The sequence below is a fragment of the Musca vetustissima genome, unplaced genomic scaffold, assembly GCF_032173495.1.
Source record: "Musca vetustissima isolate MV318-11 ecotype Yass unplaced genomic scaffold, APGP_CSIRO_Mvet_v1 utg1061, whole genome shotgun sequence".
Lineage (NCBI taxonomy): Eukaryota > Metazoa > Arthropoda > Insecta > Diptera > Muscidae > Musca > Musca vetustissima.
In genome coordinates, this window is record NW_026875739.1 from 112,789 (window position 1) to 126,287 (window position 13,499).

Here is a 13,499-nt window from a genome sequence, read left to right on the forward strand (position 1 = left end):
TTACAAATATATTTATTAAACACTCTATTCTAATGCTAAACATCAGTAAAGAGAGTTTTGTGTCAGTTGATGAAAAATTATTGAACACCAGAATCATTTTTTAGAAGATGTGTGTCAAAACTATGGATGGTTAGATGTTTAACACTTTCAGCCCCGAATTTTTTCCGCTATCTTAACACAAATTCATGTTCACAGATTTAATGCAACTGTCCTAAATAGGATATGCACAAAATTTGACATTGCTACATCTTTGAATTCGGGAGATACAGTACATTCTTTTGGAAAAATTAAAGCCAAATATCAAGAAAACCAAATGCAAAATCGAAAGAAAAACATTTTAAATTATTCTCTATATTCATTTTTACAAGGAAATTATTCTGATGGCAGGACTCGTACAGTTTGAATACGAAGCGACTTGAATAATTTGGACTGTATACACAAATTAGTGCTGTACACAAATTTACCCTCGTCTCTTTATTGAAAAGATCATAACTTTACCAAAATTTTGATTTTTTTATTTCTCTTTATCGACTAGCTGCATATTAAATATAAGCTCTAAGGCCCCATACACTATACATCATGCCGTCATGCCGATGAACCCCTTTTTGCAGGGACCGAAAATAACAGTTATTTTTAAAATGCGAACAAAAAAATCTTCATGTTAGAGACATGGGACACCAATAGTGTCATATACCAATAGATTCGTGTTGAGGAGCCCATTAAGGATATTGAGTGATCTTGAGAAAACACTCTCAGTTCCCATGTTAAGGATTATTTTTTAACGGAAAAAATAAACGTTGATTTTTAACTGTTAAAAATGATTTTTATTTTTTCCGTCAAAAATAAAAGTCTTTTTGGGATTTTTATTTTTTCCGTCAAAAATAAAAGTCTTTTTGGGACTTTTATTTTTTCCGTCAAAAATAACAGTTTTTTTGGGACTTTTATTTTTTCCGTCAAAAATAAAAGTCTTTTTGGGACTTTTATTTTTCCCGTCAGAAAATAAAAGTCTTTTTGGGATTTTTATTTTTTTCGTCAGGAAATAAAACTTTTTTTATGTAAAGAAGTTTATACAACTTGTAATCAGTTATAAAATTACAATTTATAAATCTCTGTCCTTATTACAATAAGTGTACACATAAGTAATCAAGATCAAAGGTAAAAAATATTTGTTATAAATTTTTAAAAAATAGTCTAGTGTACCAAATCATGAATATAAATTAAAGAATCATTCCCCTGACTATTAGGTCAAAGGTTATATAACTGGTACCAAACTCTATATGTTTATTTACGTAAAAAGACTTTTATTTCCTGACGGAAAAAATAAAAATCACAAAAAGACTTTTATTTTTGACGGAAAAAATAAAAGTCCCAAAAAGACTTTTATTTTTGACGGAAAAAATAAAAGTCCCAAAAAAACTGTTATTTTTGACGGAAAAAATAAAAGTCCCAAAAAGACTCTTATTTTTGACGGAAAAAATAAAAATCCCAAAAAGACTTTTATTTTTGACGGAAAAAATAAAAATAATTTTTAACAGTTAAAAATCAACGTTTATTTTTTCCGTTAAAAAATAAATAATTAAAGTGGATTTTTTTTATTTAGGTCACATAATAACAGTTATTTTTTACCTGATTTGATATAAGTTATAACCGTTACGGTCCCTGCCTTTTTGTATATGTGAGATTGACTAGTGTATGGCAAACTCTTCAATCACTATTCCAAAAAATCGATTTTTATCCAAAAAAATCACATTTTGAATTCAAATTCAGTTCTTTTTTATTTCGTCACAATTTTATTATTTGTATACTCAAAATTATTTACTGCCAACTTTGAAAATGAATAAAATTCACCAGATTGAAAGGGTTTCATTTTCAAAATCAAAACTATTTTGATTTTCTTCATGGCATCTGCTTCATTGCTTCTAAGCATTTTCCATAGTCGAAATAAATTATCACATTTAATGGAGCAAGTAAAAACGGCAACTTTTAATGTAAACAAAAGCAGTAACCTTGTAGCAACAGCTAATTAGATAATTGAATAAAATTCTGCTAGATCGTATTTTAAAAATACGGATACATTTTCTACAAACACCCCTCTCGAATGTGAATTATTTTAGAAATCAGTAAATAATACTTGCGATATATTATAAACTTGAACATCCTAATGCACGCTTTGTACAACGATTTTTTTACGGATATATTACGACGAATGACTATCGTCGTCGACATCATCGCTTTCGTTCTCTTTGTGATGGAAATGGAAACAATGAATGCCAAATAACAATAAAATAACAGAGATATGAACATACTAATACTACCAACAGAATTTTTCTGGTACTGCTACTGTTGAGCATGATTATGCCAACATACAAACCAAGTGGGTTGGTTTGTCAGCCATCCAGCTTAACTGCCTGTCTCCACACACAGCGATAACTTTGCTATCGGTGGAATTCTTTCCGTCTGTTGTCAAATGCTATCCAATTTTTCCCTTTCTATGTTTTGCCTATTTTGCGTTTGCTACTTTATTTACACATAAACATAAACAACGGTAGTGTGAAGTTTAAAGACGGTGATGATTTTTTGCTTGCCTAGTAGTGGGTGGAGGTGGTACCGGCGGCTGGTGGTGGATTGACACTGCCTGCCGGGAACTTGAATATTTAAGTATCAGGGAAAATGGTGTAATAAAAGCACGTCGACTCTCTCCCTCACACACACACACACACACACTCATAAAACGTAACTGAACATGTAATGTCTGAAAAAATGTCACTTAGTAACACATGATGTACGTAGCTTGGTTATCTATCCCCATTTCGAATTTTATGTGGGAAAAGTGTGTGCTTTTGCAAAACCTGTAACAGATGTTCACAATTGCATTTATTATTTAACTTGGTTGTCGATTTGTATACCCGTTTGGAAATTTTGGCCAAATAAGATAATAAAAATAAACAAAGTAAACAAAATTTCGGTTAATGTTTCTGCACACTTTGTTATTTTAACTTAGAGATCCAGATAAACTGTGCAAATAATATATTCACAACTTCCTAGGTATTCATCCACTTGAACCTTTAGCATGCCTAGAACAGATACGCAACAATGTTCCATAAGAAACAGACAATTTAACTGATGAAAATATCTTCTACCATGCATTTTATACAATATGCTCATTTAAAGAGCTCGACTTATATATGGGAAATTACAGAAATCTTTTAAATTCCTTGAAACTGAGGTTTGCAAGGTTATAACTCGCGAAATATGATCATATTGCATATAATTTAAATTCATTTCTATAAAATAAAGTGTTCTTGTCAAAATTTTAAAATATTGGCGAGGAAGCTGTGATGGTAATGTAAAAGAATGGGCGAACATGTGTTGAAGCCAACGAGTTTTTTTGTGTTACTTCCTGATTTGTGGCTACACTACACAACGCACGCACATGTGATCAGTGACAAAGTTGCAGAATACCCCATGGACAATATGGTTCTAATGTATGATTTTTCGATATAATCACTGCATCCACCCAAAATGGATGCTGACATTTTGAAGCCGGATTTTCATTGTTTTTTGAATTTTTCTTATAATTAGAACGCGCATCCAGATAATGGCCTAAACTAATTATTGGATTGTCGAACTCGTGATTTTGCTTCGTTTAGTGTATGTCTCATGAATGTGCTCACCGTAGCTACTTTGCGATTGGGTTCAAAAGACGAACATTTAGTGCGTAAATTTTTATAAGAAACAAATTTTTTGAGTCTAAAATTAAAAAAGGCCATTCAAATTCCGTGGAACCCCGCGTGATTTTAGTTTTTTACGTACCGGATCTAATGAGCCCATCCATTTTGAATGTGGGAAAATCTGCAAAAAAATATTTTGACAAATTCGCGTATATAATCGCGTTTTTCTTCGAATTGATTTCACATACATTCATTCTTGTGTTATCATATTCGCGAATCTGTGTGAAAATAGGTCAAAAATATATCGAAACGCGAATAATATGCGTATTTCATCCAAAATCGATTGTGGGGGCACATCCGCGGTTCTTAACCGATCCGTTTAAAATAGGCGTCCTTTTGTGTATTTTCATAGGAGGTTACTGAAATCGGATGCGCATAAAAATCGTATGCACGTTGCGCCATTTTCAGTCATTTTTAATGTTTTTGCATAGTAAAGTGCATCGAGCTGCACACTTTGGCCGCTTAATGAAACCTCGAAAAATGCATAATTATTGGAAGAAATTTATTCGGTTTATACGAAAACCGCACGCGCATCAACTGATTTCAACTAATACGCGAACTGTATGCTGTACTGGAATATATTTGGTCATTTTTAAAGTCAAAACTCTTAACAGAGGATTTACCGATATTTAACAATCATTTAAAAGAATTTACAGAAGAAAGCGTCATATATTTTAGAAGATTAAGGCAAAACCGTATTCCCTTAACAATACTAAAAAATCAAAAATTGAAAGAAAACATGTTGTGGCAATTCAAAAATTAATTTATTTTATTTTCAGATATTTTCAAGTTTTTTTTTTTGTTTTTTCGCGACCATTAAACCGTATTTCAATGTGATTTGACTAGTATGTGTTAAAAAAATGTGTTAAACCATTTGTGAAGAAATTCGCGAATTACAATAAATAGAAAATAATTTATGTTTGAAATACAAGATTTAAAACCGCTATAACTTTTGTGCGCAGCATCCGAATTTGTGAAAGCAAACAAATTTTGAATCAGAATATTTTCCTTATCGCAAACATTTTTTTTAAATTTTTTTATGGAACTTTAAAGGAATTTTGTAATTTCCCATATGTTCTTGTTCAACTAAAATTTGTAGAAATGAAATTTTTGAAATAAAACATCACACTTTCCGATTCTTAAATTTATACACCGAAAAACTAACCTAGAAAAGCTCAGATTTGGGAATATGTATATGATACGATGTTATAAGTACAATATACAGTAGTTTCGGCTTACATGCACAAGTAACACTTACATTTTTTCTGTGCGGTGAGTAAAAAAGTGCAAAGGGGCTGTTATCTTAAATGTACAGTTATAAATTGTTCGCTAACACAAAATATGTGAGAGGGAATATGAGAAAAAGTACCATAAAGCGTATTTTGGGCAGCTAAATACAAAGTGCAGCTATATACAAGGCAGCTAAATCAACATTATTTTACCAAAAATTGTTTCTCGTGTAATTGAAATTGAAGAAGTTCAATTTTCAATTGTTTGAAATTGCTATGCTGAACTTATAAAATAGTAAAAAGTTAAAAATCTGCTGAAGTAGTACAGTATAGTTCTTGTTATTTTGCCAATCGGAATTGAAGCGGCGTAACAAAATCTCTCAAATTTGCAAATTTTAATTTTATATAATTTTACGTTCTACTAAAAAAAATAAAATTATTCATTGCAAAAATATGAACATTATATATTTTGGTACCATATGCAATGATTTTAGTGTATCTTCACGATCCGGATTTTAGAGTCAAAGAATCCGAATTATAGAATATGCTATGCTATGAGTTGTAAAAAAGCAATCCGGATTTGCGAGTTCCGGATTATCGATATTTTCTTGGAATTTAAACAAAAACTGTAACTTTGTAACACAATAATAAGGATTCCCGAAGTGTATTAAAGATATGATAGTGAACATTCTGTTAGTGTTATTTTGCAATTGTGTACTATATACATATCTCATTGTATTCTTTAAATTTATCCTTATATATTTGCCAAATCATTAAAGTCGTGCTTGTTTCATTTTCGTGTACGGCTCATAACTCGTAGTTTTGCTCTGTGCCACTCTAGTGAATATTTGATTATTAAAGTAACTTCATTATCGTTTTTGTTCATTGACATTCGATAAACAAAATATTCCTTCAATTTATGTACTATTTACCAAAAAATTAAAATGAAATTAGAAACAGAACGTAAACAAAATATTTGTGTTATTCTTCAATGAAACAAGCTGCCAATTCTATGGATCACAATGACGAAGGAGATGGAGACATGGGAACTGACACAAATGGACAGCACATGCATGAAAGCGAAGAGTTGCAGCAAATGATCGACGCAGCTTTGCTTGAAATGAATAATGGAAACTATGAACAGGCCATTAATCTACTGGATACGGCTAAGCACCGCTATCCTAATTCTAGGGCCGAGGAGCTGCAGGATTTAATAATGAAATTGAAACTCAATACTTTAAAGAACAACAGGACTGAGAGTAAGGCAACTACGCTGCGCCAGCGTAAACAAAGCGAATCGGACAACGCGCGTCACCCGGAGGCTGGGTCTACTCGAATCGACTATACAAACGAACAATTGACTTTGGTCAAGAAAATAAACAGTTGTCACAACTATTATGATGTCTTGTCTGTGTCGCGCAGTGCTTCAGAGAGTGAAATTAAAAAGTCATACAAGAAATTGGCATTACATCTACATCCTGACAAAAATCACGCCCCAGGCGCAGCAGAAGCCTTCAAAACCCTGGGAAATGCCATGAATGTCCTAACCGATGTTAGAAAACGTAAGGAATATGATTTAGCTGGTGGCAATTACATAAGTGGTACGGGGGGTACTACAGCCTATCACAAATCTACTTCATCCTCGTATCATCAATTCTATCACAACGATAGAGACCACCATCATCATCGGCATCACGAACAATACAGTTCTTCGGAAGCTTCGTATCATGCTAATGAAGATTTTACGGCCGAAGAATTATTTCACATGTTCTTTGGGAATTATCCACCATCTCAGGGTACATACCGTCGTCGTCCGTATCAACCGGCCAATCAGCGCCAGCCCCAAGAACACGGCCAACAACCAAGCTTGGTCTTTGTACTGCTACTTGTCATGATAATGCTGTCAATGTTTATGTCGCTCTTCTCAACCGATCCCGTCTATAGTTTATCCCATTCCAAGTAAGTGTTTTAGTGCCCTATTTTGGTAATTGATTGAATGTTGAAATGATGACCACAGGCATTAAATGCCCACAGTCGTCTTCGTCGACATTGACAACATTTGGAATTCAATCAATTGCCATGTGACACATTACTATTTCTCACAATGTATTCCCTCGTACAATTGTAGCAAATTCAATGTGCGGCGCCAAACACAGCATTTGTCGATACCATACTACGTTAAGGAGAATTTCGAGAATGACTATCAGGGTTCATTGGCACGTTTAGAAAATTCCGTTGAAGAAGATTACGTCTACACCATGAAACAGCATTGTTTCCGCGAGCGAAGCTATCGTAAGTCAAACGCTTTCCAAATTTTGTTATATTGGACTATCACATTATAGACTTGACTCGTCTTCACACACGGCTAACAACATGTTCATGTTCTCTTCTCCGTTTTGTATTGCAGGTGAGGCAATGATGGCACGTGCACGCAGTTTTGGCAGCCGTGCACAATTCGCCCAGGCTCAAGGTTTAAAAATGCCCTCATGTGATAATCTCTCCAAAATTGGCATAACTCGTTATTCTTTGTACTGAGAAGAAGGGCAGTAGTGGAGGATGCCATGAATTGTTGTGTGTATTTATTTAGATATTTATTTCTCTCATAACTGCTGTCCACTTTTGACGCAATAAAATTATTCATACATAAACGATGATTATGATGACATAATATGCATGTTGTTCTAGTATTCGCTTAATAAATGTCAAAAATATTAGAATCGATCGATTTAATCTACTTTAAAAATATATTTTGTTTTATTTTGAAAATCAGATTCAGTGGAGAACGAAAGGTATGAAATATTGGACGTACGATATTTGAGCATGTGTTGCTATAGTTTTTTCTATTAACACATGGTATAATAATAAAAGGTAACATCAAGTGTTGTACAAAAAACGATACAACAACCACATGGAAATTTGTTGTTGTAAGTTCTACTAGTGTCAACTAATTTGACAGAAAAATGTAAACAAACAAACAAATTATCATCAAATTATTTTTATTTTGAAAATGGAATATTTTCGAATCCTCAAAATAAAAATTGAAAAACATGAATGAAAATCTATCAAATTTATATTTCTATCGCTTCCACATCTTTCCTTTAATTGAGCCATTGTCATATATATGTGTAACACATATGCCAATGCTTGGAATAGCGAGTAATTCCTTAGAAAGATTTGTAAACTTTCCCAGCAGGCAGATTGAGTAAATTGAATACGGGAGCACATTAATAAAGAACAATTTCAAATTGTATGCGTTCCCAATTTTCCTGTTGGGTGATTTTTAAAAGCATAATTTGTCAAATTCATATTGACACTAGTATTACGTTGGAATCAAATCAGCTGGGATTTGCTGTTACCTTTTATAATTGTACCATGCTATTAACAATACACATAATTTTTGAAATGTTAATTTAATAAAATTTGTAAATCATGTTTATAGAAGGATGCTAATGGAATCATTCTATCTTTGCCAGAGCTGCATATTCACTATTATCACGGCAATCTATTACAAATATCGGTACTTTGTGTGTCGTATGCTATACATAAAATCTATTAAAAAAAGTCGTAGTCATAACAAATACCAAGTACGACAAACTTTTAAATTCAACTACCTTGACTATAATATATATATATATATATATATATATAGTTGTCCATAGTTGCTTTAAATAAATGAATAAAAAATATGACATTTGTCTTGTAAAGGTGGCATTGCCAATCAAAAACAAGTAAGTGCTAGACTTTCCATAACAGTTATCGATTTCTTGCCATTTACACTCTTTTGTTTTATTGGTTATGGCTGGGGAGCCAATTATAATTGAATATATTTTTAATTATTTTGTATTTAGATATAAGTTTTCTATTTGGAATGATGCGTTATATTATTGGCTTAGGAGGCTTTGAGTTTAATAAATAAATAAAAAATCCCCAAATCTAAATCTTCTTCACATCAAAAATTTGGTAAATTTATGCCATTATTTTCATCAGTATGTCTTAGTTTTGAATCTGATTATTATCGTTTATTTCCAGTGGAGCGCAGGTCCACAGACACCTTCTCATACACTTTTTTTGTTTTGATATTGTCGGCGTAACAACGGCATAAAATGAATATGTCGTACTGCAAGAATCTTCTAATTTTTACTATTTTTTCGATATTATCATAAAGGAAAATTTGTTCTCGTAGTAATATTAGCTGTGTCTGGTTACTTTTCCAGCAACATTTACTCAGTAAGTTCTATTTCAAAGAGTAAGCGGTTTTTGTTCTCTTCTTTATAATACTGAGAAAAGTAAACAGACAGCATCAAAAATAGCACGTAATGTCACTTAAAATGCTTGAACTTTTTTTTTTTAGTCTCATTAAGGAAAAAAATATTGTTTGACTTTGGTCAACATTTAAAATTAACAGCTAATCGAAACACATCGAATTGTGCTGGATTAATCATACTAGAAGTAATTTACCCAGTAACATTCAGTAAATTCTCAGCGTAGTACTGTCAAAATAGTTCTCTTATTTCGCTCTCATTAACTGGACTTTGGAGTAAACAGACATCATCAAGCAACAATTGTTAACAAGTATCAAATAAACAGACGCAGCTTTTCTTGTAGGTTCTGAAACAGACATATTAAGTTCGTTCATTTACTTTCCCACTAACATTTACTCAATTAGGATTTTGCAGAATATCTCAATTGATGATTATATATCAGCTGTTGGCACAAGAAAATTCTTACTGAGTAAATTTTTCCTTGTAAGAATTTGCAAATACTCAGTAACACAACTGAGTTATTGCGTAAACGAACGAACCTATTATATACTTGTCTATATAGTATTTTGAAGGTTCACTCTTGTGCATTCGTTTCTCGAGTTCAGACGTTTTTTTTCTAATTAGCAAGGGTCGTTAAACGTGCTCGCGGAGGAAACGCCCTTAGTCATGGTCACAGTGTGAGTAAGAAAACAAAACATTGCAGCTCTCCGAGAGCAGAAAATCAAAAATTTTTTCGCCCACTGCAAACGATCGATGATGACAGCCACAATCATGGCCTATAAATAAGGTCACCAAGGGAGACCAGCTGATTATCCATACCTCTCAAGTTTGCTGTCAAAATGCATTATTTTGAATTGACTTCCATTATGAAAACGTAAACAAAGTCGAAATTTTTGACATTAGACTTGAGAAAAACCAGCTGTTTTCCGATTTCGATTGCTATAGTACTCATTTTACATGTTTTGAAACTTTTTACTCGAAACCCGTTCCTCAACCCACAAAACTGGTAAAACATTGAATCAAATTTAAGAGAGCACAAAACAAAATGGCGTTCTCTTTGTAAACTTTTTATTCGAGAAATTTGGCCGAGTAAAAATGGTAAACAGGAATGCCTACTTCTGATTGGCATATTTACTAGATTTGCATTCCCGAACTTAAAAAAGTACTGGAACAGACCATATCTTGGTGACCTTATTAATAGATCATGGCCTATAAATAAGATCATCAAGGGAGACCAGCTGATTATCGATACCTCTCAAGTTTGCTGTCAAAATGCATTATTGTGAATTGACTTCCATTATGAAAAAGGTAAACAAAGTAGAAATTTTTGACATTAGACTTGAGAAAAAACAGCTGTTTTCCGATTTCGATTGCTATCTTGGTGACCTTATTAATAGATCTTGCATGGCCCATGGCCTATAAATAAGGTCACCAAGGGAGACCAGCTGATTATCGATACCTCTCAAGTTTGCTGTCAAAATGCATTATTGTGAATTGACTTCCATTATGAAAACGTAAACAAAGTCGAAATTTTTGACATTAGACTTGAGAAAAAACAGCTGTTATCCGATTTCGATTGCTATCTTGGTGACCTTATTAATAGATCTTGAGATCTTGTTAATAGATCTTGTTGGGGACAATGAAGCAGAAGAAATAATTATCGATAATTATGTAAAAATGTTGGTAAGACCTCCGATAACACTTCTCAAGTTTACATCTGAGTAGTTACATGAAACAAGATCTATTAATAAGGTCACCAAGATAGCAATCGAAATCGGGAAAACAGCTGTTTTTTCTCAAGTCTAATGTCAAAAATTTCGTTTTTTTTTCGTTTTCATAATGGAAGTCAATTCACAATAATGCATTTTGACAGCAAACTTAAGAGATATCGAAAAGCAGCTGTTATCCGATTTCGATTGCCATGACATGAAATGTGCAAAATTTTAAAAGGACTATTCCATGGCCTATAAATAAGGTCACCAAGGGAGACCAGCTGATTATCGATACCTCTCAAGTTTGCTGTCAAAATGCATTATTGTGAATTGACTTCCATTATGAAAACGTAAACAAAGTAGAAATTTTTGACATTAGACTTGAGAAAAAACAGCTGTTTTCCGATTTCGATTGCTATCTTGGTGACGTTATAATAGATCTTGGACTATTCAATCCAGAGAATATCAATTGGCCAGTTCGTCCTCGAACTGCTCACAAAAAAGTCGCATGTAAAGAGTTAGTTAAAACGTTATTGGCATAAAACTATTCTGAACCAAAGAAGAAGATTTCAAACTAATTGGGGAAAAGGCATCTTCGAATAATCTGTAAGTCATCATTTTGAAGCTGGAAAAAGGGATCCTCAAATAATAAAAAGCTTTTTTGTAGCTCGGCGTCTAAAATGCCCTGATCGTTATTAGAAAAGAGACATTTGTCCATTGTGCTCAACCAGTAGATGCAAGGTCAAAATATTTTGTTCGAATTGTGCCAGAAACTATATTACAGCAAACTGTAACAAAAATTTTGTGAAATTTGCAAATTATGGTGGTGAGCATAAGTCAACCTTTCCACAATGCCCCAGCAGACTAAAATACATCGAAATGAGAGATAGACTTAAGCCGAAAAGGAATATTCGCAGCCAACCAAATTATTCCACATTTCAAAATTACAAAAATCACATTCCAAGCAAATTGGATCAAACGTAAAATCCCACAAATATTTGGTGGGTACAGAACAGATAAGCTAAAACTGAATTAAACGATTTGTTTTCAATTGAAGAATCGAAAAATTTAACATTTGAATAAATTACAAAATTAAGAAATTGTAAAACAAAACATGACCAGTTCAATGTTATTTCTGTTATTGCGTTTAAATTTATAAATTGAACAAGAACATAAAAATAATATCCTGTAACGCGAATGGCGTAAGGAATAACTTCTTAAATTTTTTTAATACAAATGAGTTACTTGGCTTGATTCAAATATTTCTATTAAAAATCAATATTATACATGTTATCGTAATGATCGCTGTGATAGATGAGGTGGAGGTCTGGCTATTTTTATTAGAAAAAACATCAGACATAAGATGCTAAACTATAAACACAAAACTTATCGAAATAAATTGAAGGTCCTTAGGTTTGTTATCAAATCGATATAGCTGTAATTACACATTAGACGCATAGTCCGCATTACCAGAAGCTACTCTACACTAATAATCGAACCATCACTATCAATTTATTCAATTTCGAATTCGTAATTCCCTCCCAAGCAGAAAGGTAATAACAATTTTAGTGCTAGTGTTAAAATTCGCTATTCGTGTTTAAACGGTATCCACTGAATTCCCCCGACAACAATAATAACAAGTAAAAAATATGTCATGTAATTTGATAAATCACAGTACTAAGCATTGGAAAATATCGATTAAAATGATCTTACATGTAATTTTGGTTCTATATTACTAAATAAATGTAATTACCCAAACAAACACAAATTATGTATTGATATCTTTGTTTGATTTGAGTTAATTACCGTAAGATGCTCACATTGATTAGGAAAATGGAAAGAATTTGATTTTCTTCTTTATCTTCATCAATGGATCGTAGGTTCCCTGTTAAACATTCTTTAAAAAAATAATTTCGGTGTAAATTAAAAAGATTTTTAAAAACATATATGTACATACATATATATGTCTGCTTCATTTCTGGATAAATGTGTTTTTTTTATACTCCATTTTTTGAGTGCATTTCATTAAAATGAAAGAAAAGACTTTCGCTGTTTTATTGCATTGGGTCCGGTGTGATGCATGTTGTTGTGAATATAAACAAGTAAACTAGTTACAATTACTTATACCACTCTGTGCCAGTTCGTTACATCCTCGGAGTAAGCTATGCAACATCATTTACATGCAAAAAACTTAACTAGAACATTTGATGGAAATGAGGTTTTCATTACTATTATTTTAGCCGAATGTTCGTTATTTGTATACACGTAATAACAACCTACTACCGCTAGCTCCACAATATTAATGTCCCCTTTAATGGTATTGCATATTCACACACACGTATGTAAATATTAAATTTTTCACATAGCAAGATATAAATATTTCGGCTTAAATTGAGTTTATGGGTTCATCTCCGATTTTTTTACCACTGGTAGATGTCGTCTCCCTGACTGAGAAAATATACGACTTTCGTGGGGGAAGTCCATACTTCCCAACATATGGACCTCTGTATTTCCAAATATTAAGAATTAGGGGAGATAAAATATCGAAACTAAATAAAAAGGCAC

The 13,499-nt window shown here is 32.5% G+C and overlaps 2 protein-coding genes across 2 annotated transcripts in view; one reads left to right on the forward strand and one right to left on the reverse strand.

The window, feature by feature from the left end:
* Positions 1-13,499, reverse strand: part of LOC133338263 (23 kDa integral membrane protein-like) — an 81,295-nt gene that overhangs the window by 38,928 nt on the left and 28,868 nt on the right. The gene's annotated exons all lie outside the window — the stretch shown is intronic.
* LOC133338256 (dnaJ homolog subfamily B member 12-like) lies at positions 5,952-7,495 on the forward strand. Its single transcript, XM_061546432.1, has 3 exons — positions 5,952-6,919; positions 7,089-7,252; positions 7,368-7,495. The coding sequence occupies exons 1-3, from the start codon at positions 5,952-5,954 to the stop codon at positions 7,493-7,495; spliced, it is 1,260 nt and encodes a 419-aa protein (XP_061402416.1).